At 40.7% G+C, this 27,412-nt stretch overlaps 1 protein-coding gene across 4 annotated transcripts in view; it reads left to right on the top strand.

Annotated features, from left to right (window-relative positions):
- dock4b (dedicator of cytokinesis 4b) overlaps positions 1 to 27,412 on the top strand; it is a 135,686-nt gene that overhangs the window by 66,448 nt on the left and 41,826 nt on the right. For all 4 annotated transcript variants that reach the window (XM_084910345.1, XM_084910343.1, XM_084910344.1 and 1 more), the window contains exons 13-26: positions 6,634 to 6,759; positions 9,610 to 9,734; positions 10,274 to 10,436; positions 12,867 to 12,973; positions 15,080 to 15,233; positions 16,124 to 16,221; positions 16,457 to 16,540; positions 17,203 to 17,303; positions 18,134 to 18,215; positions 20,044 to 20,214; positions 22,032 to 22,224; positions 22,645 to 22,781; positions 26,096 to 26,230; positions 26,569 to 26,667. In XM_084910345.1, coding sequence (XP_084766471.1) covers positions 6,634 to 6,759; positions 9,610 to 9,734; positions 10,274 to 10,436; positions 12,867 to 12,973; positions 15,080 to 15,233; positions 16,124 to 16,221; positions 16,457 to 16,540; positions 17,203 to 17,303; positions 18,134 to 18,215; positions 20,044 to 20,214; positions 22,032 to 22,224; positions 22,645 to 22,781; positions 26,096 to 26,230; positions 26,569 to 26,667 — 1,775 coding nt within the window. The remainder of the gene's footprint in view (positions 1 to 6,633; positions 6,760 to 9,609; positions 9,735 to 10,273; positions 10,437 to 12,866; positions 12,974 to 15,079; positions 15,234 to 16,123; positions 16,222 to 16,456; positions 16,541 to 17,202; positions 17,304 to 18,133; positions 18,216 to 20,043; positions 20,215 to 22,031; positions 22,225 to 22,644; positions 22,782 to 26,095; positions 26,231 to 26,568; positions 26,668 to 27,412) is intronic.

Genomic DNA, 27,412 nt, shown 5'->3' with positions numbered 1-27,412 from the left:
AAGTTAAGGTGTAAGGATCATGCGAAGCTACTGTTCTAGAAAGCACGACAGTAAAAACACGGAGTTGAAAATGAGCATAATAGATCCCCTTTAAGAACTACAGTTTATTACAGTTAGTGTCAGGAGGGCAATTAAAACAAGTGTGCTGCAGAGTGAGAGACACATAATGTGGATTTGTGTGCATGTTTATATATTTGTGCACGATTCCATGTTTGCTTGTGTGTGTGTGTGTGTGTGTGCGGATCATGATTTGTGTCTCATTGTGTTTTTCTCCTTTAAAACTGAACTGGCAGTATGCCAGAAGTCTCTTATTAGCAGCCAATTAGCAAGGGGGAAGATGAATACACTGCCCCGAAAAATAAGAAGAACACCAGGCTGTTTTCTGCAGTAAAGTGGAAGAGAGACGGGAAGACTTGGAGACTTATTTTGTTCTCCTAGAGCCTAATGAGTATTTTTTTTTTTACCTGTGTGTTTCAGGGTCGGCCGTGCTTTTTGGGTAATTGAATTCAAAAGACAAGAGAGGGTACTGATGAACAAAGATTTTGTTTGCGTGTACCCAGTAACCTGTAAGAGGGATTTCATAAGAATCTGGCTCTGTGTGAGTCAGGTCAGGTAGATAATTCAGCTCCCACCTCCACACTGCGAGCGTAGGCAGCGACAGAAGAGGCTGCGACGACTCAACTGTTTTTGTTTTTGCAGCTTTTTTATATTTATTTATTTATTTTTTTAATTTTTTGTCGAGTTTGTGAAGAGGCAGGGCAGGTGGGCTGAGGGCAGCAAAGGTTGAGTGTTTTTGTTATACTCAGCAATGTGTACTATTCAGGAATAGTAATTTGGCTCGGTTTGCCTAATTTTGGCCCCACAATAGCCTTTAAAGCCTGACTGTGTGCGTTTGTTTATGTGAGCCCAAGTGTTAAAGGCTGAATCAGATTTGGCAGATTAGGGTATAAAAAAGAAAAAAAAAAAAAAGGTCTCCCTTGAACTAAAGAGGACTCTCCTTTTCATTTCTGACTAAGCCATTGTGCCCCAATGAACACACTATTGATGGACTGTATTATTTTTGAATTATTTTGACCAGAAGACCAAGTAATGTATTATGCAGTGAGATTGATGGGTCAGGGAGGTTTACAGCCTAAAGCCAGCGCATTCAAAGTCACGAAGGGCACTCTCTTTCAACCTGGCTACATCACCATGGTAACAATATGGGAACTAAAATAGCTAGCTATATACTAGCTATAAAGAATCTTTTCTGGGGTAGTGTGTTTATGCATACGGACCTCTCAAACCAAACTGGTTTTATTTATATAGTGCCAAATCACAAAAACAGTTGCCTCATAGGTCCTCATAGACACTACAATAATATAGAGAAAACCCCAACAATCAGACAGCCACCGATGAGTGAGCACTTGGTGACAGCGGGAAGGAAAAACTCCCTTTTAACAGGAAGAATACTGGTCCCTCAGATGGCCGCAGGGGCAGCCATCTGCAGGACCATTGTGAATGAGGGGAGGGCGACAGGACAAAAGATACACTGTGGAAGACAGCCAGAGATTAATAATAAGTAATGATATAATGGAAAGTGGTGTATAAACACAGAGTGTATCCATAACTATGTTGTAAGTAAGATCATGAATGAGGCTGTGCAGTTGCAATAACATGCAACTGCACAACTGCACAATAACATGCTGTCAGGAATTTCCATGCATTAAGCTGGTGATGCGTAAAATGAACTTACTGCACATCGCTGACACTACAGCAAGTTAATACAGATTGGTGTATGCATATACAGGGAGTGCAGAATTATTAGGCAAATGAGTATTTTGTCCACATCATCCTCCTCATGCATGTTGTCTTACTCCAAGCTGTATAGGCTCGAAAGCCTACTACCAATTAAGCATATTAGGTGATGTGCATCTCTGTAATGAGAAGAGGTGTGGTCTAATGACATCAACACCCTATATCAGGTGTGCATAATTATTAGGCAATGTCCTTTCCTTTGGCAAAATGGGTCAAAAGAAGGACTTGACAGGCTCAGAAAAGTCAAAAGTAGTGAGATATCTTGCAGAGGGATGCAGCAGTCTCAAAATTGCAAAGCTTCTGAAGCGTGATCATCGAACAATCAAGCGTTTCATTCAAAATAGTCAACAGGGTCGCAAGAAGCGTGTGGAAAAACCAAGGCGCAAAATAACTGCCCATGAACTGAGAAAAGTCAAGCGTGCAGCTGCCAAGATGCCACTTGCCACCAGTTTGGCCATATTTCAGAGCTGCAACATCACTGGAGTGCCCAAAAGCACAAGGTGTGCAATACTCAGAGACATGGCCAAGGTAAGAAAGGCTGAAAGACGACCACCACTGAACAAGACACTCAAGCTGAAACGTCAAGACTGGGCCAAGAAATATCTCAAGACTGATTTTTCTAAGGTTTTATGGACTGATGAAATGAGAGTGAGTCTTGATGGGCCAGATGGATGGGCCCGTGGCTGGATTGGTAAAGGGCAGAGAGCTCCAGTCCGACTCAGACGCCAGCAAGGTGGAGGTGGAGTACTGGTTTGGGCTGGTATCATCAAAGATGAGCTTGTGGGGCCTTTTCGGGTTGAGGATGGAGTCAAGCTCAACTCCCAGTCCTACTGCCAGTTTCTGGAAGACACCTTCTTCAAGCAGTGGTACAGGAAGAAGTCTGCATCCTTCAAGAAAAACATGATTTTCATGCAGGACAATGCTCCATCACACGCGTCCAAGTACTCCACAGCGTGGCTGGCAAGAAAGGGTATAAAAGAAGAAAAACTAATGACATGGCCTCCTTGTTCACCTGATCTGAACCCCATTGAGAACCTGTGGTCCATCATCAAATGTGAGATTTACAAGGAGGGAAAACAGTACACCTCTCTGAACAGTGTCTGGGAGGCTGTGGTTGCTGCTGCACGCAATGTTGATGGTGAACAGATCAAAACACTGACAGAATCCATGGATGGCAGGCTTTTGAGTGTCCTTGCAAAGAAAGGTGGCTATATTGGTCGCTGATTTGTTTTTGTTTTGTTTTTGAATGTCAGAAATGTATATTTGTGAATGTGGAGATGTTATATTGGTTTCACTGGTGAAAATAAATAATTGAAATGGGTATATATTTGTTTTTTGTTAAGTTGCCTAATAATTATGCACAGTAATAGTCACCTGCACACACAGATATCCCCCTAAAATAGCTAAAACTAAAAACAAACTACAAACTACTTCCAAAAACATTCAGCTTTGATATTAATGAGTTTTTTGGGTTCATTGAGAACATGGTTGTTGTTCAATAATAAAATTATTCCTCAAAAATACAACTTGCCTAATAATTCTGCACTCCCTGTATATATATATATATATATATATATATAAATCTCAATCTCAGAAAATCTTTAATGAATTGGTTAATTTCACTTGGCCAAGTATTTTTGTTGTTGTTTTTTTTTTAACTTCATTATGAAAACTGATTGGTCTTGTTTAGCATCATTTTTAAACATATCGAGTTTGAAGCTCTAATGTGCAGCTATAATGTGAGAGATTAGCAATAGATTCATATTTGAACTACATTCATCACATTTGCTCAGGACCTGTGCTGTAATTTGCCAGAACCTTCATATGTCTCCCCAACCTGTTCCCTCTGTTTGAAATGAGTAGGTTCTTTTTGTGCTGAAGAAGAGTCAAACAACCTCTTTTTTTATGAACATGCCTGAATCAAAAAGCCCAGGTTAACAAAGAAAGCTGACTGACCATTTGTGGTTACCTCTGACTGGGTTTTAGGATTTGTCCATTCAGCAAATGAAAAGAAGATCCGTCTACGTCAAACTTGTACTGTATCGTGTCCTAGGCTGTGCATTTATACATAGGTCTGTGTTTTTTTTGTTTTGGTTTGTTTTGTTGTTGTTGTTACATACAAAGCGGAAAATACAATGTGCTTGGTCGAAGTGAAATTAAGACTGACTTCAGTTCAGTTTTACAATAATAAAGCAATTACAGTAATTTTCAGTTGTAATGAAAAATCTAAAGCCCCTTTCACATGTGCTCTGCAGCCCCGAGTCAACCAGCCAACAGAGGAACATGTGGGAGCACAAATAGTAGGCAGTATTTATCTATTTCACTGCTTCCTGATACAAAGTCAGTAGATTGCACTGATGGGCAAAAAGCACAGCTAACATTCTGGTGCTTTCACCTGTAATGTACCCTGTATTTCCACTAGCATGAATGCATCGGAAGTAGACTCTTCGTGATGTGCGCCACAGATGAACTTCACACAACTTTGAATAAGGTTGTGTGAAGTTCATGTGTGAAACAACTTAGCTGCGAATTTTAAGGGAAAAAGTTGCATTACTCCTGCAATCTGTATTTGTATTGATACCCGTCTGTAGTAACAGCACTGACTGGTTTTGTCTACAAATTCACCAACTCACTGTTACACTTGGTAGACAGCTAAAGCAAAAGTAAGACAAAGTAATGGATGCAAGTGATGACCTGTTTAAACGTGTGTGTGTGTGTGTGTGTGTGTGTGTGTGTGTGTGTGTGTGTGTGTATGTGACTGTTTGGTTTTCATACATGCACCTGTCACTTATCTCTGGTATCATTTTAGTTATGTGGTTTACAAGTTTCGTCTACTGTAATAAAATGGGTTGTCACTTTTTGATTATGCTGTTATCTCAGCTATACAACATTGCTCACTGTTTACTGTTTGGAACAGGATTATGATGCAATGATATTATAATATGCTGAAATCCTATATTGAATGCTATCATTATCTTATTTATAGGCCTGACAGTGGCTCTGCAGCTTGTCCACAGTGACATAGAGCAAAAGTGAGATGCAGATGCTTAACTAAGGGTTTAAAAACCAAACTCAGATCTGAGATATAACCCAAACTTCTGAGATTTGAAACACAAATTGAGAAATTTCTCCACAAATAGTGACGTAGTTGCAGCAGCGTGGCAGTTTAACATAAAAATGTCGCTTGACAAGTTTGCTTTTTATCTATGAGTATAACCAGAATATAACCAGCTAAGTACAAGGTTGGAAAGAGACACATTGCAGTCAGTTGCAATCGTCGACACAGTCAGACACCTGAATTAACCTTTTGAAGAGAATCTGCATAGATCCTGCGACGTAGCCTGTGCAAGTGGCAAACACCACTTGTGACTGCACTGATGGTGACATTTGGATACGTTTCTAGGAGGGTGCATGTCACGTGCATGTTACATTGGAGGGTTTCAGAATGGTTTGTGGTTATAGTGTACCTGCAGCACATATTTAACACCAAAGCATAAATCCACCGGGACTCGGATTGATTGCAATGTGTGAACAACCTGTCTGTATGTATGATTTATAGGGCAGTTATTTCCAGTGTGTCTGAAAGTGATTGCACTCAATCTGCGTCAGACTGCAATTGTTTGGAGGCAGGTTGCTTCCCACCAGGCGACCTGTACACTTACCTTGTGATTGAAAGTGGTCAACGGAGGTTAGAGGAGTTGCATGTTCAGCCTCTACAGTCAGTTTACCAATGCAAAAAAGAGTTCAGTGCAGTTGTGGTGCAACCACTGATTGTTCTTAGTTACAAGGAAGTTATCATCCTATTTCTACGCTAGCGTGACTGAACCATTAGGCATGCTAATCTGGTGAACACTAATTTTTAAAGTTTGTTCAGGTAAGAATGAGCTGAAAGTACTTGAAAATAGTAAGTAATTTAATTGTGTTAAAATAGAATGCACGATGAACTGACATATCGAAAGAACAGCTACACGCTGAAAGCTTTTGCCTTGCTGTACTGTCATATGTGGCCTTTGAAAATTACCCAGAAGACACCGTTTTAGAACCTGTTTAAATAGGCTTCACGTAGGCACTTTCTACAGGTAACATTATCACAGACGCAACATACATATTTTATGCTTTCAATGTGCTATTCATCTCTTGTACTTCTCCTTCTTCTTCTCTGCTTCTGTAAGGTAGTGTAGTCCAGTGTGTCTCTACCCAGTTTGCAAACAAGTCACGTCTCTTTGTTGACTCTCATTGACTGAAACCTCTTACAGCTAATGAACCATTTCACCACTGCCTCCCAACTTTCCCCGAAACACGCACAACAATAATAATTGTTGTCGTCATCTCGTCTCCTGCATATTCCCTTGCTGTGAGGCTGTTTATGTAGCTGCTTCTCTGGACAGGCAGAGACATCAAGGCGATGCGTTTTGAGCTCTAAATACAAGCTGACGCTTTAATTTAGCTCTGCTGACATTTGGAGTTATTGCATAAGGATATTGAACTGAGACGACAGCCATCATGTAGGATTTCCTCTTAATAAAAAAAGAGCTGCGGGGTGACTCGCAGACTGTTTGCATTACTTGTTTATATATGTGTGGGTGTCTGCTTGCTTTCTATACATGCAAGTGTCATCACTGGCAGGTGTAATGGTTTGCAAATCCAGTCTGCTGGAATAAAACTTGAGATGTGTTCTTATGAACGTGCTATTTTCGTCCAGCCTTAAAGTTGCTAACTGTATACGGTTTGGAATATGGTTGTTATATATTTTGAGCTTTGGTGAGGGGTAAGAGATGATAAATTGATGAGAACATGATATTTCATTAATGAATGTTATCACTCTCTGATTTTTAGGTCTGGCAGTGGCTCTGCAGCTCCTCCATGGGGATATAGATCAACTAAGACGGGAGTACATGGTCCTTTTCACCCGTGGTGTGTCAATCACCAGGAAACTGGGCTTCTCTGATGTCATCATGCCAGGTAGGATACCACAAACCAACATTACTTTGTAGGTCTCAAAGCAGTTGTTGTCAAAGTGGGGCCGGGGGACTAATAGTCATGGTGTTGTGGAAAAATAAGTGCGCTGTGTCATTTAAAAAGTGCACATCTACAGTTGGGGGCAAGTTACCTCTATAAAGCAAGCTAACTCTGTCCATTACTCACTTCACGTTGTCTTTGGGTCAGTAGAAGCGCTTATGTGATGTGACACATCACATCAGTCTCTCATATAATCGCTCATTTCCCTCAGGGTGCAATGAACCATTTGTTGTTTAGCTTTGCTTATCAGCTGAGTCAAAACTAACTAAGAATTGTGTTTTTATTCTTCTTTCATTTTATTGCTGTTTTTCTGATCATGGGTGACAGAAGTGTCGTCTGTCGTTCCATTCATACACTCTTTATTTTCGCGTCGAGTGGCTGTAATCCCTCAAAGCTAGCATTGAGCAAGGGGTCGAGAGTTTATTACAGCGAGAGCAGAGCTCACACGTATGTAGACTGTCATATACACACCAATGTCCGATTCATGAGACAGTATTAGGCTGTTTAGCAGACAGCCAGGCCATAGCTGGATGATTTGAACAGTGCCCCCACCTTATTATGACAGAGGGGTTTTTACTGAGCACCTGCGCCACCTAATGCTTTTTTCTGTCACCCATAAACTGCTGCTGCTATTGGTAAAAACATATTTATTGTCTGTAAATACGGGGCTTCAATAACTATTGCACAGCCAGCAGGTGTGGGTAGACCTAATGTGTCCTATCATACGTCAATGTTTGTTACATAAAGTTTTAGCTGACAGACTTGAGGCTGTTAACAGTATATTTTTTTTTGTTTTTTTGTTTTGGTACTCTGTTTTGTATTGTATTTGTTGGCCTGTCTCAAAATTATTATAGTTATTCTTATTATAGTTGTCGTGTTTACACCCAACATCTCTGCCTACTGCATGAATCGAGAGATATTTGAATTCCACCCTCACAAAGATGAATCATGCTGTTAAAGGTAGAGAGATGACACTTGGCTGCTTCTGTAAATGCACCTCGGGCTTAGCTGAATTGGGTCTTATCGCCTGGGTACCAAATACACAGCCACATGTTTATATGTACACACGCCCGGGGAAAAGTAGGGAAGGAAACTACTGGCTGAATTAGCTCTCTGAGGCAGCTGAACATAAGGGGACTTTTTCAACAGAAAAGCTGATGTCTTAAAAAAGCTAGATATGCTGTCTGGTCACACAGATATAGAGGAACCACATACTGTGGCCCCCCCCAGCGCCTCACTAAGATTTATGTACACCATCTCCTTTGTCTTTTTCTGGCTACAAACCCTTAACGCTGAGTGCTCTCACCCTTTCTGCTTGTGCAAGTCTGCCCATGGGCAAAGGAGCAAAGGAGACTGCCTTTCCTCCTTTTTCCACGTTTTGTGTGCGATCTTTCCTCTCATTTTCTTTGTCACACACAAACAGACTCTTTTCTCCGTCCAGCTGCTCCCCCCACCGTCTCCACTTCCCCTTTTCCCATTGTACATTAAAAAAAAAGTGTCCCTGTCGACCTTCCTGTGCTCTTTGTGTGTATGTGTGTGAGTGTGTACATGTACTTGTATGTATAAAGTTGGGGTGAATGTATATAGTCGAAATCATCAAGAAGAAGATTGTAGCTGTCTGATTAAGAGTAGATAATAAGTGCTAACTCTAATGATAGACACGACCACTGAAACCTGCCGAAGTTATTTGTCAAACCACATACATTTTTTTTTCTTACTTACCCAGCACACTTTGCATTTATACTCCCCCACCACAGGAAACCATATATGAATGGCTGCAGTCATTGAACAGCTGCAGTTATAACAAAGACAAAGATTATTTCTTCCTCAGATTATTTTCCCAGATTGCAGCACATGAGAAGCACAGAAAAGGCTGCATTTGTTGCAGGGTTGTTTATAAGTCAGATGTTTTAGCTTGAAGTCATACTGAACAATGATTATGCTCTCAAACAGTATGAATATGCACAGTTACCGTAAGCTTATGTCCTGGGATAGATTGATTAATAGGAAAGAGTGAGGGTTCTGTTGCAATTTGAATACACGTACATTATTTATTCATTTGTGCGATTTGTGTTTGTGAATTGTTTCATGTGCTGTCCTTGCTTCTGAGCCCTGGGGGTTGTGGCCCCCATGAAGGATAAAAAATAAATAAATAAAACTCAGAAATCATTAAAAAGCAAACAGAATAGCAATTATTAAATATCTGAAAAAAAAGAAAGAACAACCCCCCCCCAGAATTAATACCTTCAGGCTTTCCCCCCCCAAGTAAAATATTAAATACTGCTCACCTGTTCAGACGTATAAGAGTAATAAGAAAATGGTGTAACTGGTTGAAAGCCCAGTACATGTATTCAACCTCACGAGTCGATACTTCTTTGCTTTAACAAACAAAATCCACATCCTCCCCCTTTTACCCCCTGTTTTGACCTTTGTCAGGCTCAACCACACTGACAGTTTGACATGTTAAAATGTTATAACAATTACTATTTTCTTTTCTCGATTACTTAAAAATGCCAGTGTCCCCCATCTCTCACGCACACACACACACACACACACACACACACACACACACACACACACACACACACACACACACAGAGCAGTCTTTAATTGTTGAACATTCTGGCAGCCAGATGTCATATTTCATGTCAGCAGAAAATATATCATCAAATGCCACCTAATGTAAATGCTGTCCACCCCTGCCAGGAGGAATTACGCAGAGAATCTGCAGCACGCTCATTAATAATGCTAGCTCATGTGCATAATCAATGCTTTGTTGCCTCTTTCCTGCAGGAGAGATGAGAAACGACCTTTACATCACACTGGAGAAAGGAGAGTTTGAGAAGGGGGGAAAGAGCGTGGCGAGGAATGTAGAGATCACCCTGTATGTGCTGGATATTGATGGACAGATCCTAAAGGTGAACACTGCTTTTGTGTCTTACTTAGCAAATATAAACAGTTTTGTTGCTAGACACAACAACTAAGGCTAATAGATTTAAATCCCTAACCAGTTGCACACTATTAAGAAAAAAAAAAAGGCGTCTTTTTTGGAGCAAATCTCTTCATTTAAACATTGCTGACCCAGATGAGGGCTAAGTGTCTCTCTAGTGTGTTGCCCATTTCTGGTGCAGCACTGTGACAGTCTGCCTCTGTGGTTTCCTGCACAGCCTAGGCCTTGGACAGAAAATAGAGTCAAATATAACCCTGCTGTCACTGCTGCTGCCACTACATGGCACGCAACCCCCATCCAAAACACATAAACACAAATGTAAACCTTGTCTTCCTCACTTTATTGCCTTTTGTTGGCTCTGGAAGGTTTACAACACATTTCTAGCTGACATATTAATTCACAGTGTCCTTTTCGGTCTGCCTCGCCCTTGAGGCCATTCTCTTTTCTGACTTTTTTGTTGTTGTTTGGGAAACGTTAATATAATATAATATTCTTTATATCTTTCAGGGTCATGTGGCAGCTGGCTCAGGTGAACCAAGTGTGGATGAGTACCATTCCTTGGTGTTGTATCACAACAACAGTCCCCGCTGGGGCGACCAGATCAAGCTCCCTATTCCGGTCGACATGTTTCGGGGGTCGCACGTCCGCTTTGAGTTTCGACATTGCTCCAGTAAGTGAAAATAGGTTTGTCAGTTTATTTATTCAGGAAAGGTTAAGCGAACACATTTTTGCCAAGTTTTCGCACATTTTAATACACCGTCGGCTTGTGGTGTGAATGCATGAGGAGCTGCATTCAGCTGAATACCTTGGGAAGTTGAAGATAAAGACCAGACATCCTGCACTGACTCCACTGTGCCCTGCAATTCCAGGCACATCACTGATAAACCTTCTAAAGAAGTATTCATTTTCCTCGCTTGCTTCAACCTACCAGCCCTCCAGCGTTGTGCCCACTCCACATAGACGGTGTCCAAGTGTTTAAGCTCTTTTTTCGACTTTGGTACTGATACTAGTTTGTCCAACTTCTCATTTCCTAATGAGACAAAACTTTAATTATAATCAAAGTATGCCTCACTCCCTCTCACATTCTTTCTGTGCTTTGGGGAGAAGGCCGGGTCTCTTCTCTCATAACAAGTCGATATTATTATGCCAAGCCGTGAGGCTGTGTGGCTGTGTGCAGCAGATATAGTAGCCTTATTACTGCTGGCAGTGCTAGTATTCCCACCTAAAGGCTGCCTATTAAGATCCCAATTTAAGCCTGTGGTGACACCAAACTGAGGAGGCCATATTACACATGTTATAAGGGCTTCCAAATTCGGGGGCAACCTGCCTACAAAATTCTGATTAGCACACACTCTCATTTTTGTTAAGGCTTAATGGAAGGTTTGGTTTTCTGACTATGCCTTTAACTGCTAATTTGTTTTTGAACTCATTATTATCCAGTGTTGCTTCTAAATGGGGCTAATAGGAACAATAAGGACCTGCCAGTATAAGCTGTGCAATGCTTTATTAACTGGTTGTTTATACAGTACAATTCTGAACCAGTTGAATCAATTTACAAGAGAAGCTGTACCTTTATGAGTAAAACGGCATGTTACTGTGTGTGGGTCTTGCGCTTATTTTTCTATTAATAATATGAATTATTAAGCAGTTCCTTCCATTATAGAGCCTCAAAACTGCCATGTTTGGACTTTACAAAAAGGCAACCTTAGATAATTACAAACTGCGGCCACAAGAAGGCTGTAATTTAAAGGATGTTGCAAACAAGCAGTAACTTATAGTGGATAAATACTGTTTTATATATAACAAGAGTGACTGCTTTAACTTTGTTTTTTTTAATTGATATTGCTTTTTAGATTTCACCGGGTTAGCAGTACTTGCCTTGATTGCCCCAATGAAGTGGCACTGCAGTGGCATAACGGTACCAGCAATCATTCAGGATGCAAAGTTAGGCTCAGGTCCAACATCAGCTGATGCTGATGCCCTTATACTTAGCATAGGGTACCTGGGCAGTGGTTTAGCCTGCCTCCATTACTGCTGCACAGCTGCAAGCCATTTTACAACCCGTCTCCACTTTAACTTCTCATTGTCATAGCATATATGACTGGACTGATGGCCTATCTGTTAAATTTTGTTGTTGTACTCCCCTTATCCATGATCCAAACTGCAGATAGAACTAAAAAATTTATTTTGATTGCAATGGTAATTAGTGGTCTTTGTGAGTAGAAAACCTGAATAACAAGCCAGAGAGAAATGAGACAACAGTTTCTAGTTTGATGCATTAAAAACATATTTCTCTTGGGAAAGACAACACACGCAAACATACAAACTCACAAAAGACTAGTAGACACTGTTGAATAAATTACTGGTGTTGCAATAAAAGGAAATAGAAACTTTCCATGCTCTGCTTTTGCTTCCCGCTGTGCACACATTAACATTTCACTGCTAAAGCAGCAGATAAATCAGATTACATGTGTTCATACTGCAAATTATGCCCAGAACTTTCAGATAAAGCTTCCCACATTAATCAAATCCTCAAAAGAGTAAATCAACTTAAAAAACCCCAAAAAACAACAACAACAACTTTTTGCTTAGTTACCTCACATCCTACCGTTATGAAAGTGTAATTAAAGGGGTAGTGAATTTCCGAGTACAGATGGAAAGATTAGAGGTGTCCTTTAGATTTTCCTGTTAATAAAAAAAAAAAATTACATCACGTTTCAAAATTAAAATTAATTGCCTTACATATGCAAAGCTCAGGTTTTATATATTGAAACCTCTGTTGTTTACCCTATATCAACCAAGGCTCTTAATGTTTGATTGTGCTAAAATGAGCAGGAGCACGCACTTCGTTTGCACTTCTTTGCACTTCTTTGCACCACTTCTTTGCACTTGTATACCCACTGATTGGCACCTTCAGCAGTCAAAGGTTACTCACAGAGCCTTTGAATAAATACCTTTCTTCTCCCTGGAAACATACAAAGAATTCAACATATTAATTTGCTGCTGTTAAGTCTAAAAAAGAAAGCATTTTTGTTTTGACGCAGTCTGGGCTGTTCTATTTTTGGACTCCATATCATGTCCATGTGTTGTTGTTTGACAGCTAAAGACAAGGGAGAGAAGAAACTGTTTGGCTACTCCTTTGTTCCTCTGATGCAAGAGGACGGAAGGACTCTGCCAGATGGCACCCATGAGCTCATTATCCATAAGGTAAGACCTGCATACCCTCACCATCTACTGTAGGCTTTGACTGGGGGGGAGTACCAAATCAATTTTAACCTCTTCTTGGCAGGATATTCGTTTTTGACTTATATATAGTGTATATAGTTTTTACTGCAGAAACCTTCACAGTGTTGTGCAGGTTCATCTAAGATTGTGATATCTTTAAAAAAAAGATATCATCTCATGTCCATCAGTAGATTGTAGCTTAGCCGTGATCTTAACTGAACCTGTTGATTGTTTTGCATCTCACAGGTGCTGTCAAGGATAATTTGGATGGGATTGTGCCCTGTATATGATTACGTGAATCATTGTCTCTAAATGGCAAATTGTGAGAGTCTTTTATGATACAGTTAAAAGCCACCGGCTACCAAACAGCTCGCATCACTCAATTACAGGGTTGCACGCCAGTGAGTAATGTCCGCTTACATAACATTGCCAAGCTGTGAGGTTGAATTTATCCAGGCGTAAGTGTTGCTGTATTTTTGTTTGTGTGTGCATGTGTAAGAGTTAGTCTGCATCTCTTTATTTAGAATCACTTTTTCTCCCTACGTTTTAAGCGACTCACAGGTTTGTCGTATCAAAGGTCTGAAACAATTAAAATGACCAGTATCCCCAGTTAAAAGCTGCTGCAATGCTGTCTTGGGTGTAATTCGGAATAATTGCAGACTAGATGCTTTTCCTCAGCTGCAGGCGAAGGGTGTGTCCAGTTCTGTGGAAGGAAAAGAAACACGAGTGCATTCATGCATTTTATTGGCAGTAAGGGGTCCAAAAATATGATGTATTTATTCTATGATTATCTATGGTTTAGTTCAACAGTGTATAAACACAAAGAAAAATGCTATTTTCTTTGTACTTTTTCATGTCAGGTTGCAAGATTTAGTCTTACCAAACCCCAGATTTTGAGCCTGCTGGTTTTAGTGGACTGCTTTCTTTTTCCTGTGTGTCTCCACCATAGAGGGGGGTAAAGGCCCATTGTAATGCCAAATGAAAGTTGCTGAAAAGCTCAGTGAAACTGCATGGCCTAGTTTCTCCTCAGGCCTAAAATAGACACACATGAGCAGTCCAAACTCTTTGGTAGCTTTGGAGCTCAAACAGCTTCAGATGTAGGACTGCGTGTTAAATCCACAACACAAGACAATCTAATTTCAGTCAAGACCTCTTCAGTAAAAAGAAGACTGTCTTTTGTTTTTTTACCTTCATAAACAGTAATTTATCTATGCCTCTGTTTAAGCAATTTCCCCACATAAGAGGGTGAGGAAGGAGAGCAGCAACAAGATTCTTGGTACCAAGCAGACCAGGCCTTAATGACGACAGATATAACAGTGGAATCAGACACAACATGAAAAGAAGGGTCTGATTCAGAGGTTGGTTGCAAAGGAGCTTGCAGAGGCAGTTGGTGAAGTCACACATATTGCTTCAACAGTTGGGGGTTTCTGATGGTTCAGAGATTTACAAGGAAAGCTAAGAACACTTTGTTCAGAAACGAGCCTATTTCTAACTTCAATATATGACAGGATGATTAGCCACCATGAGGATCAACAGGAACAACCTTTATTTTGAAGTTGGATGTCAAGTTAAAGAGCAACCACCTACCTCTCACAAAATATTTACAGACATGATTAGGCTAGCTAGCAGAAACGAGCACTGAAGCTTTTGAATAGACAAAAATGTAAACTATTTACTATTGCAAGTAAAGCAAAGCGATGGATCTGCTGGTCAGTTATCGGGCAATACAGGTCATTACTTAGTTCAAAATGAATGCAAAGAAGGAGTATTAAAGCCTGAAAAGATGCCTGTGTGAATCCTCCATCGCTGATCTCTAATTTAATCATCCTTTCAGGCTAAATATGACTGATGTAGATTCCACCCAAGATCTTTGATGTGGTATGCCCACATACTTTTTGAAAAGTAATTAGAAAAATCATCCACCTTTTCCTGTATCTCCCCTCGTTCTCTGTTTTTAATCGGACACACTGAGGGTTCAAACTGGCATTTGAACCCTCAGTGTTGCATTCTTTTGCTCTTGTCCAAAACATATGCCAGTGGCAGCTCAAAAAAGTTGTGCTTTATTTTTTTCGCTTGGTTTCCTTGCAGTGCGAGGAGAACACCAGCTTGGCTGACTGTTCACGCTACCTGAAGCAGCCGTTCTCCAAGCCCAACCTGCCGTCTAACAATCAGACGCTGAAAGGCACCAAGGAATCTTTCTGGATCACCAGCTTCCTCTGCTCCACCAAGCTCACGCAGAACGGTAAACAAGACTCAGGCATCGACATTTGGGTCGCTTGCCTGCTGAACTGTTTTTGGCCGCCACACTTTTACAGATTTTAATTGGGAGTTTAGTTGTGCAGCACTTCACTAGCTGGTTCTGTGTGCTTCTATAGATCAGCGAGTGTTACAAAGAATGCAATCAGGGCTTCAAAAGAGGCTGAAGAAAATGTAGAAATGCCATATGTTAAGGGAAGTCAAAGAGATGGGTTCTGTGCAAGTGTTGAACTGATGTTCCCCTCCCTAGTGTGCGAACAAACCAGTGAATATGGTAGGAACGGCTTCCGATCTGCAAAACTCACTAATGAACTAATAAGTCCTTATGCTTTTGGGTTTGGGATTTCAGCATGGCTAGAAGGCTAAGTCAATGTTTGAATAGAAACTTTAAAGTTACAAGCATAATTCACTTGCAACACTCTTTGTTTATTTATCTTTTGAGATGCATTTTAAGACAACCAAAATCAGTAATGTAACAACACAAACAGAATTTTGAGTCTAAAATTGCAAAAAGACATTTCAGGTTCAACAGAGACAGCTAAAAGACTTTCTTCTTGAAGCTTATGTTTTATTCATGCGTATGTCTGGGGAATCCTGCACAGGAAAATGACTTTTTATCTCCCTCATCCTGCTGCACTTGAAAATGTCATCATTTGTTTGGATACGTTGGGGGCTTTGGGGCTATAATTGAAGGGCCTGATGATGCTTTGTGATGTGAGATGCACGCAGCTCTCATAATCCTCATAATCCTGTGTTGTTGTTGTTGTTGGGGGTTTTTTTTTTTTTCAAGCAAACAAGGGAAGCATCTTGATCTTTTCACTGTTTGTAAGTCATGTGTCTTTTTGCATCTTACCCCTCCTTGTTGTCTTGCTTCAGGTGATATGCTGGACCTGTTGAAGTGGCGAGCCCACCCTGAGAGGATCAACGACAGCTTATCAAAGCTGAAGGAGATCGATGGCTCGGAGATTGTCAAAGTAGGCCAGCAGACATACTCTCGTCCATGATTTGGCCCTGCTTTTTCTTGCCTTGTTCAATTCAATTCAATTTTATTTATATAGCGCCAAATCACAACAATAGTCGCCTCAAGGCACTTTATATTGTACAGTAAAGCTCACTGTTAAGAAGGAAGTGTCACTGTTTTATTTCAATCAAAATGTATTTAAAGTTCAGGTTGAGAAAATGAAAGCCTGTTTTGTACTTCTCTAACAGTTTCTCCAGGACACCTTGGACACCCTCTTTGGGATTTTGGATGAAAGCTCCCAGAGATATGGACTTAAGGTGTTTGATTCACTGGTAAGTCAGTTGTCCAAATGGCCCAGCCGTGTCGCAGATTTTTTTTGTTTTTGTTTTTTTTTGCATTCTCAGTTTTTCTTCACATCAGGAGCCATCTGATAGTGTTTGAGTCAACAGTAAGAGCAGATACACAAACTCCAAGAGAAAGATCTAGTGATGTAACGCTTCAGAGCTCGCTGAAGCAATCTCATCCTGGTCATGCTGCACTGAGCTGATAGTGTGAGCCCGGAGATCGATCTCTTTCTCTCTTTGTTTCTGTCTCTGTCTCCTCATGTCTCTCTCTCTCTCACCAAATCAGTTTCACACTGACACACAAGCACACTTTCTCCTCTCACTGTGGCGTTATCAGTGATGAAAAGGTCTAGTGGGCCGCTGTAGCCATCAGGTTTTCTTTATGTTGCTCGAGATCAATCAAACAGGTTGGACGAATGGACTTGTGCTCTGTGGCTGGACAAGCTCAGATCATACAACAAGCTGCAGACATGAAGTGATGGGTTTTTAAAAATATTTCTTTTTGATCTCGTAGCCTCATATGAAAGGCACAATTTTAAATTCATGCATCTTAGATAAAACTTTATTAAAATATACAGAATTTTTTTAGGGTTTTTTAAGCGATGTGCCAACATGATTTTTCTTTAAGTTGTCTTCTCTGTTTACTCTAGGTTCATATCATCAACCTTCTCCAGGACAGCAAATTCCAGCACTTTAAACCAGTCATGGACACCTACATCGAAAGCCACTTTGCTGGAGCTTTGTCCTACAGGTATGTGATGTTCCAGCATTCACTTGTAACAAATGCTGCAGATTTTCAAGGCTACATCACAGAACCACACATTGTATTCTAATAAGATATCACAAGAGGTAGGCAGGACAAGAGAGTCCAACCTACGTCAATGCTGAGAGGCAGCTTTGCTCAGTCCTGTGCTTTGATAGAAGATTGAATGAAATGCTTATGGTGCCCCCTGGTGGATGAAAAGTGAATTAGAAAATTGTGCTCACTTTTGCCTCCCTGGATTTCATTTCTCCTCCATCACACACCTGCTGTTCTCACCTCACCAGTTGTTTCTTTCAGTCTGTACCCATTTCTGTCTTCTGATATTTTTGTTAAACTTTCTTTTGTAAGCACACACACACTGCCACATTTCTAGAAGTTCTAAACAGGAAACCAAGATACTTAAAGAGTACTCTCATAAGTACTCAATGCCATATGTGTCAGAAGCGCACCGCTGGATGAAGATGATCTCTTGAGTTGAAGAGTTTAATGTCAAAGTTCGACCGTTTAAAGCAGCAGTAAAAAAACTGAAACAGATTACAAGTGGGTGGGTGGCAAGGAGCTTTTATTACTCTTGTCAGCCCGCAGTTTCATGATTATTACACACGGCTGTAGTATTGTATTGATGAATTAATGTGACCAGAGTTCATTTAAATAATGGACGATAGACCGTTACATTTCAAAACATGACACTGTCTTATCTATATTTGCCAAATCCAGTGAGAGAAGCAATGCAGCTAGTGGTAACTAGTTGTACTGTGTGTGTGTGTGTGTGTGTGTGTGTGTGTGTGTGTGTGTGTGTGTGTGTGTGTCTCCTCCAGGGACCTGATCAAAGTGCTGAAGTGGTACGTGGACCGCATTGTTGATGCAGAGCATCAGGATCACATACAGCAGGTGCTCAAGGTGAGGCACGCACAAAGACAGCCAGGCCAGTATTTCAAACTGTAAATGCAGCTGCCTTTATCGATACACAAATACACCGATGCACACAATGACGCCATCCACTGCCACTCCTGCTAATTCATACGTTCTTCTACCATTCGTTATCCCCCACCTGTGTCTATTACACTGCATGCAATTTTAATGAGCAGAAGCATGGTGCCTCTAGTGTTGGGAATCCTCATCACATTTTTCTAATGACTCATGCAGACACACTGTCAGTGGAGCACATTGCGGCACCCAAACTGTGGCTCCTCGTTTAACATTCACAGAATAGATTCTGCACCAGAAGTGAAATGGTAATCTGTAGTGCAGTAAATAATGAATAAGCAGTACAGTGCAGATGTGCTTGCAGGCTTTTCCACGTAGAAGCAGACAAGAGAATCTCTTTAGACGGGTTTAATTGCGTATCTAACATGTCGAGGTGCTTATCTTTAGGCACATTCCTTTTTTAATAAAAAGCAAAGCGGATCACTGTCAAAAAACTGCTATATTATAAATTAGCTCAATAAAAATAAAATTAAAGGTTATCATGAATAAAATTGTTTTATTTATTTAAATTCATGTATTTCAAGACTTTGCCATAGACTGTATATTAAAGACGTTGGTAGTCACATCAATGTCAGCTATTGGTTTTGAAGCTTCAAGATGGGCATTTTACTCAGTGTTGTTGTTTGTTGTTTTGTACCCACAAATGACCTAATTTGGAAAAATAAATCATGTAACTGCTAGCATGATTTATGCTATCAGAGAGACACAGATACCTGCTGCCATGTAAGTCAATTTATAAATAAAATAAAACTTTCACTCACTTTAGAAACTGGAGCATGGGCATCTTTGACAGTATGTTGGTACAATTAAATAAGCAGCCATGTTATTTGTCAGGTAATTGCATTAAACCTCTTCCACGAGACATACAGTCGGAGAGATCCAGTTCAGTGACTTACATTAATTGAGGGGATCTCCGAGCAGATGGCTAAAGGCACCAACTTGTTATTCAAAGCAGCCGCTCTATTAATTATCCAGAGCTTTAAGCCCTTACAGTTACAGTTGGATACAATACAAAAGATACAATTTAAACTGCTGAGGTGTGTGAAAATTTGCTCCTACGTGCCTTGAAAGAACAAATTGACATCCACAGTTCTTTTTGTATTCCAGTAGCTTTAGTGATCTCCCTCCATGAATTTGTTGACATATGTGAGCCCTATATTGATGCTATCATTATTATTGCTTTTAATAAGTAGGCGATTGTTCGATGCGATGCGCAGTTAGCCACATTACTTTATTGCATTGGTTATATCTAAGGAGGTGCACGTTAGCTTACACCGTAAGTTATGGCATTTGGTTTCAGAGGGGTTTGTGGTTATGGTGTACATCTCCCACTGAAGCATACATCTCCACCCTGACTGTAAATCTGCCTATTACTGGTTTTAAATTGGTCACCCTCACATTAACATCTGTGAGTACTGGACAGCCTCAAGTGGCCCTTGAGATCACAATGCCAGAGTGACTTATTTGTTTTGTTTCAATTCATTTCTTCATGCTTGACTCAAAAACTCAAAATGACAAAATGATGAATCCATTATTATAATTGCTGGCAATTTTATCTGAATAGTCTGGTACTTTTGACTTTGAGATAAATAAAATAATAAGAGATTGGATGAAATTCATCAGGACAAAATGTACGAATTCTCTATTATCTGACAACTTTCCCTGGAAGGAACTTATGTGCTTTTTTCCATCAGGCGGCAGAGGACAAATTCTTTTTTCCTTTTTTCCTCTTTCCTCTCAGGCCAGCGAGTACATTTTTAAGTACATCATCCAGTCCCGTCGGCTCTTTTCGCTCGCTACAGGAGGCCAGAATGAGGAAGAGTTCAGAGTCTGCATTCACGAGTTGTTCATGTCCATCCGCTTCTTCCTCTCGCAGGAGAACAAAGGCACCACGCCCGTCGCACAGACACAGGTGTGTATGGGCTTGTGTGAAAAATCAGTGACAGGTATGAGCATATCTTAAGATCTTTGCAGCTTTGTCATACATGCGCCTGATTGTGTGAATCTGAATGTGAAAATGTGCGCCACTTGATGTTTTCTTTCTCAGGGGCTCCTGTTGATGCAGTTGTGAAAGGTGAGAAATTGGCTGTAATTGAATTTCATGCTGCCAGAGGGTTTGGAGGCAGAACAGGGATTTCTGTGGCAGGTTTTCCTTAATCAGTGGGAGGTCTGCACAGCAGGGCAGCTGCCTTCACTGATTTCAAAGAAGACCAAAACAAAACAAGCTAAAGACCCCAAAGATAATCCTAATTACACACCAGAAACAGATGCTTGTGCAGTGGTGTATTTGTGCACTCTTTTGTTTTTTGTTTTTTTGTGGAGAAAAAAAAAACAGTTTTCTTTCCTGTGGTACATGTGTTGGTGCTGTGGTGTCCATCTGATCTTATGTCTTCTTTATCCGGGATAATCCATTTAAATTTCTCATATTTTCCTATATTTTATAGTGTTCACCTCACCCACACAAAATCTAAACATGTCTTTTCTTTTAGCAGCAATAACGAACTACACATGTTTGCAAAAACCTCACTTTGAATCTTCCAGAATCAGATTGCTGTTGCAACTATAAACTATTCCAGCTGCGCTCTGTCCATGCTCTGTCTGAAAACCTCTGTTTTAGTCCCCCACTGACTTCTGATCTGTATTCTCAACACAACACTTGGAGTGGGAGAATGCAGGTCGGGCTAATACTAATCCCACTTAATCTGTAACATCTAGCACACACACGCCAGCATACACAAATACATACACACTCAAAAACATAAGCAGCAAACCCATATACAGATAGGCAAACTGTTTCCTGCACATATGGAATTTGTAATGTGCAGAACAACTTGAAATTGGCAATTTGGTATTTAACTGTCACTCCTGTTTTAGATTTTATACTGTTAAGTAAAAATGCAAAAAAACAAAACATGATTTGAACATATTTTTTGATATAATTATGCTTATTTAATGCAAAAATTAGATATGCTGCATTCTAAAATTAGTAAACACACTGTGATTACTCAGAAAAGCTACTTCAGTTGGGCAGTTACGGCCCCTGTTGCCTTATTTAAATGAATAAAACATCTTTTCTTCAAAGAAAACATCTTTGACAGTTGCTGGAAAACAAAACAGCATTTGTCTTCTGCCAGAATGTCGCAGAGAAGAAGAACGTTAGTGTTAAAAAAAGAGAGACTCAAAGGGAGATATTTAGTCTTTTTTTCTCAACTATTCAATGAGAAACTGACAGAACCTGACAGGAAGAAGGAGAATCTGACAGCCAGCTACAAACAAGTGATGGGCAGCAATCCTAGCTGTCCTTCAGCTTAATCCACGTAATCCGTGCCTGCCAGAGTTCTGACTAAATCCAAGTGGGGCCAGTGATTCAGGGCAGAATAGTAAATATTTACCTCTGTTTGCTAAATAAAACAGCTGTCTAGAAACATAGTATGAATATTAAGAAGAGTAGGGAGCAGTACAGTCGCTTCTTCTTGAGTCAGTTCTTATCGGTTGAGCTGAGCTGCAGGGCATCTTCACAGTGTCATTAGGATGTAGCTTCTTTATTATGCTACTTACATCATTACCATACCATGTATGGTAAAATATTGACTGCATATACATATATAGGAACACTCTCATCATGGTTTTCAGCACAGTGATTCCATGCCTGGAGAAAGCATTTAAACAAGAAAGAGCTCCACCTGTTGCACCTGCACCTGTTATTGAACATTCCCTATTTATGCGCAGGCCGTGTTCCTCCGAACATTTCCGGCAATTTACGGCGAGCTGTTGAAGATCTTCACGGTGCGCGAGGTGGCCGGTTTCGTCAGGGAGACTCTGGGCAGCCTGCCTACCACCGTCCATCCTGACTGCCCCCTGGAGGCCGTCAAACTGCAGTGCATTGCCAAGACTGTGGAAAGCCAGCTTTACATAAACCCAGGTAAATACTAGTAGGACAAAAAGCATTTATTCACAGCATTTGGAACATGATCACAACTCTTTAGCTCTGCAGTCCCATTTGAGAACACACCTTAGCTAATTGTTACCCTGCAGTGAGCCAAATTCCAAGTTATTAAACTGTTCTTAATAAAGGGTTTACACTGAAGCAAATTACTGTGTCAGTTTTTTATTTGCAACACGCTCCCAAAGGCTGCATGTAGCAGGGAAAAAACATCCCTCATGCAAATCATATGAATGTCATACAAGATTTTCATTAGTTCCAGTCAATAATGTTTCAACTGAGCATGAAAGCAGAGCAAGGCATTATGGCCCCGCGGAGAAATGAGTGTAGAAAATTTTCTTAGTTGTTCCCGTTCTGTTATTTCTACTTCATTAAGTCTTTGATGTGTTTGTGCTGTAGATTCACGATGCATCCTGTTGCCGGTGGTGCTTCGAGTGCTACAGGCCCACATGCAGGAGCAGAGAGACCTGGTCATGTGTGCCCAGATCCTCTCCAGCATGCTTTCTCTAATCAAGAAGGAGGAAAATGGCACTGCGGTGAGTATTACGCTCATAACTGAGAGCCATTAGTCAGCCCCCCCTGCTTCCTTAAAGAAACACTGCAGTGTTTTGGGAAATACACTGGCTTTCTTACTGATGAGGAAACTGAGACAGCTGGTTAACTGAGCTTAGACTAGAAAGCTCAGGTAATGAAATCCATCTAAAGCATATTTCAAGCTCAAAACCCAAATTTGTGTAATCTCTTAAAAGCTTATAGCTGTCTTTAGAATTTCTTTCTTTTTGTTTTATTGATTAATAAAAAACAGTTTCAGGATTTTATTAAATGTTATTGCCAGAAAAAAATCCCTGGCCTGGCCTGACTAGAGCCTTTGCTTTTAGTTTTTTAAATTTGGCCAGTCAACTCCTTGCACTTACATCCCTGGATGCTGGAGGTCCCACTGGCCATTTGCACCTGTCTGCATCCCACTATTTCAGTAGACTTCAGTAATGCAGAGAGCAAACGTCCAATTAAACTCAGAGATCGAACAGTGGCTTTCGGTGTAAGATCTCTCCTTCCGAGCCTAATGATGGCACCGTTTGCCACATTGGGATCCTTGTGACTTCATCCTCTTTCTCAAATTTAAATTCAAGATGAAAGGTTGCCTTTCTCTTAGAGTGAAGGAGATCCCATGAGCTCAGGGGGAGGAACTTAAAGGTGATATCTGCTAGTTTGTTGCTTTTGATGGATTGTGTCACACCTCAAAGACGCACAACAGTCTTATTCTTCTCACCTGACTTTGCAGTCATTGCAGTCATTCATCAAATCATTGTGCTGTTGCATAAAGATCTGGTTACGCTTTAAAATGTGGTGTACAACTAAAGGCGTAATTCCTACAACTAAGGGCTGATTCAATGGAAATTAAATGGAATTTTAATTACTTGAAATTACAATGAAATTATATTTACCTACAAATAATAACAATTTCATGGTAATTTTGAAGACAAACAAGAAAAAATAAAATACCATCAAAATTTGCAGACCTGTGCTTTTCCATGAAAATTATGAAGAAGTTACATAATAATGACGACTATTTATACAGTAGTCAAAGGAGCTTGCAAAGAAAAGCGTCTGGACTTCTTTAAGTTTACTTGAAGACGTTTCACCTCTCATCCGAGAAGCTTCTTCAGTTCTAAGGTCAAATGGTGGAGAGTCCCAGATATAAACCTAGTGGGAGTATCCCCCCACAGAGGGACAAAAGGACCCCCTGATGATCTTCTAATCGCCTGAGCCAAGGTGTGAAACTGGGTGTGGGTCCCAATCAGCCAGAGTTTCGGGTGTGTTCATTGTGAAACCTGGCCCCACCTTATCATGCGAATTCCTGAGGTCAGATGGCCCAGGATGTGAGTGGGCGTTAAGGCGTCTGGGAAGGGATCTCAAAACTGGATTATAGATGGCAGAGAGTTGGTGTCGTAAACCCCCGCCTCTGTTCAAAGATGGCGGGGGTTTACGACACCAACTCTCTGCCATCTATAATCCAGTTTTGAGATCCCTTCCCAGACGCCTTAACGCCCACTCACATCCTGGGCCATCTGACCTCAGGAATTCGCATGATAAGGTGGGGCCAGGTTTCACAATGAACACACCCGAAACTCTGGCTGATTGGGACCCACACCCAGTTTCACACCTTGGCTCAGGCGATTAGAAGATCATCAGGGGGTCCTTTTGTCCCTCTGTGGGGGGATACTCCCACTAGGTTTATATCTGGGACTCTCCACCATTTGACCTTAGAACTGAAGAAGCTTCTCGGATGAGAGGTGAAACGTCTTCAAGTAAACTTAAAGAAGTCCAGACGCTTTTCTTTGCAAGCTCCTTTGACTACGATGACCTGGATGACTGAGAACCTTCACAGACATATTTATACAGTATATACTTGCGGTATAACTTGCGGTATACTTGCGGTATAACTTTTATTTCCTCTCGTGTAAAATACCTGAAGTTATGCGTTACTTAAAATGACTTACAGACTACTGAAATGTTCTGGCAGTATACCAAGTTCTTTGTTTCCTGTAAAAATCTGACTTGTCACCCCCTTATTCTAGTGCATACACCGTTACGTACTTGTAGGTAAATTTAAAGACATTGTAATTTCAATAAAATACACCATTTAATCACTCGGGAATTACAGCCTTTGTTGCATGTCTTATTATAAAGTGTTAGCAAATATCCCTGGCTCCTCCAAGTCATAGAATAATAACTTTTTGAAATCATAAATAATATAGTGTAATCGCTTCATAGAAACTTGTGCAGTTGCAATCAATTCCTGATGTTTTTCAAGAATCTGCATGACAGTATCCCTCCCATTATATCTCCCAAAATAATTAAAGAAAGTCAACACCACAGGAATCAGTCCTACATCAGTTTCGTTGCCAGTACACTGCAATAGCAGATTGCTTTGTTGCGTGTATATGGTCAATTAGTCTTGGTAACCGGGACACTGGCAGCAGTGCAGTCCAGTAATGAGAGCCATCAATTTAGCAATGGACACTGTCAAAGCGGCAGTCACTTTGAGCTGTGTATGTGTATTTGTGTGATTTGCCTGTCTCTGTGTACCTGCTCAGGTTGCCGGGCTTGTACCGGTCCCTGCCAAGGAGGCAGCTAGTGGAAGAGGCAGCCAGAAAAACACATACACAAATGCGTGCACACATGAGCACCCACTGGCACCATATCTAAAGGGAAGTGACAGCAGTGGCAGTCAATGTGCCAGTGAGGCTCCTTCTCATTATCACTCTTTCCAAGACCTGTCTGTCTTGTCAGGGGTAGAGACTAGAGAGAAACACACACACACACACACACACACACACACACACACACACACACACGCACACACCAGTTTATTCACCACTCTATTTGAGTTTCTTTTCACCTTTAACTGCCTCTACGTCTTTTGTATTCTACCTTCTATTTGTTTCCATTCTCCTCTTTCTTTTTTAAGTTATAGTCTCAAAATGTTCTGCATGGCCCTGAAACTTCTTATTAGTCCACATTCTGGTGCAAGACTCATTGAAACTGATGAAAATAGAATTACAGGGTAGCGGTGGCGGGGCGGTGAGGGGTGTAGACGTTGGCTCGGAGGCAGAATGGTGTCAGTTGTTGAATCCGGTTCAGTGTTGTGCTAGCAGAACAATGCCAGGTAACTTTAAGAGGACATAAGTGCACAGATGGAGTCTGTTTGAATTTTAGTGACTCTTACATTCAAGATTCACATTTTTTTCTTTCTATTCTAAATGGTAATACTCTCTCTCTCAAGGTAATGTGGTACTTTGACCTGTGATTCATTCTCACATGGGTGTGTTTTCTTTTCCCTCACCAGGAGCTTGTGGTGTCTGAGGAAGTGGAGCTAATTGTGGAAAGCCTGCTGGGAGTTTTACTGAGGACCATCTTGGAAATTAGCAACCGGCCCCAGCCTGCTGGAACCTCCATGAGACTACAGTTCCAGGATGTCACTGTATGTGTGTTTTACTGTGTGTATGTGTGTGTTTGTAAGCTAGCTTACTGCTATAAATGCCAGGACTTGACAATATGTAGAAGCGTTTTTAGACTAATAAACAGGTGGATGACAATGAGATCATCATTGTCTGATGAAAGAAGGTCAAGGTGGAAACTCTTTTAAAAATCCTGTTAACATACGTACAATTCTTACTAGTTCCACTATTATTTTCAAAGCACAATAGATCTTATTTTTTGAATTCATTTCTCCTCCAAAAGGATAGAAAAAGAAAAGTTTGCCCTGAATATGCAACAACATTAAAGCTCCATCTTCTCCCTTTCATTATGTGTTGTCAGGGAGAATTTGTGGCATGTTTGTTGGCGCTTCTGCGACAGATGAGTGACAAGCACTATCAGAAGCTGCTGCAGGCATTCAGCAGCAAAGACGACCTGAGGGTAAGACCACTCGATCTTTCTCTCTTTCCCTCCATCCATATCTGTCTGTCTGTCTCTACTCCTGATTGTGTCTGTCTGCAAGTCTAAAAGTAAAAGATTATAATTAATGCCTGTTGATGGCATTGCACAAATTGTGTAGAATTGGGCAGCAGGAACAATAAGAGACATATTAAGTTCATTGGTTTACTCTATTGGGAATTAATGTTAACTGAAGTAATGTGCTTTTTGTGAGTTCTATTTTTGATACATCAAAAAAGTGTAATCAAAAGAGTTTACTAAGTGAACCCTGATGCTGGGTTTGGTGGTAAAACCTAAGTGAAACATGCAGATGAAACCAGATTTACTGCTTTCACATGTGCAGAGGCATTTCTAGAGGCTCAGACTTTGAGTGTATAATATTATTACAGTTGAAAACACAGCACATCCTATCCTATGTACAGACTACATAGTTACATAGTAGATCTGCATTTGCCTTAACACTTGAGAAGTGTTAGGATCAGATATTTGTGTACAGTGTAGTGTCCTTAAATAGAGCTGATATTCAGCACCATGGACAGATGCAGAGGAAGTTGTTCTACCTTCATACTAACTATAGCAAATTTAATGTGGTTCACACTGGAAAAGAGCCCCTTTTCCATTAGTACCTACTTGGATCAACTCGCCACAGCTCACCACAGGTTTCAGGGTTTTTCATTAGGTCATAGTACCTGTACGGCCAGGGTTCCAAAGCGATCCACGCAGGTTC

This window comes from Perissodus microlepis, chromosome 17 (genome assembly GCF_051167445.1).
Source record: "Perissodus microlepis isolate ML-2025 ecotype Zambia chromosome 17, ASM5116744v1, whole genome shotgun sequence".
NCBI lineage: Eukaryota > Metazoa > Chordata > Actinopteri > Cichliformes > Cichlidae > Perissodus > Perissodus microlepis.
The sequence above is the reverse complement of the archived record's forward strand: the minus strand, read 5'-3'. Positions and strand labels throughout refer to the sequence as shown.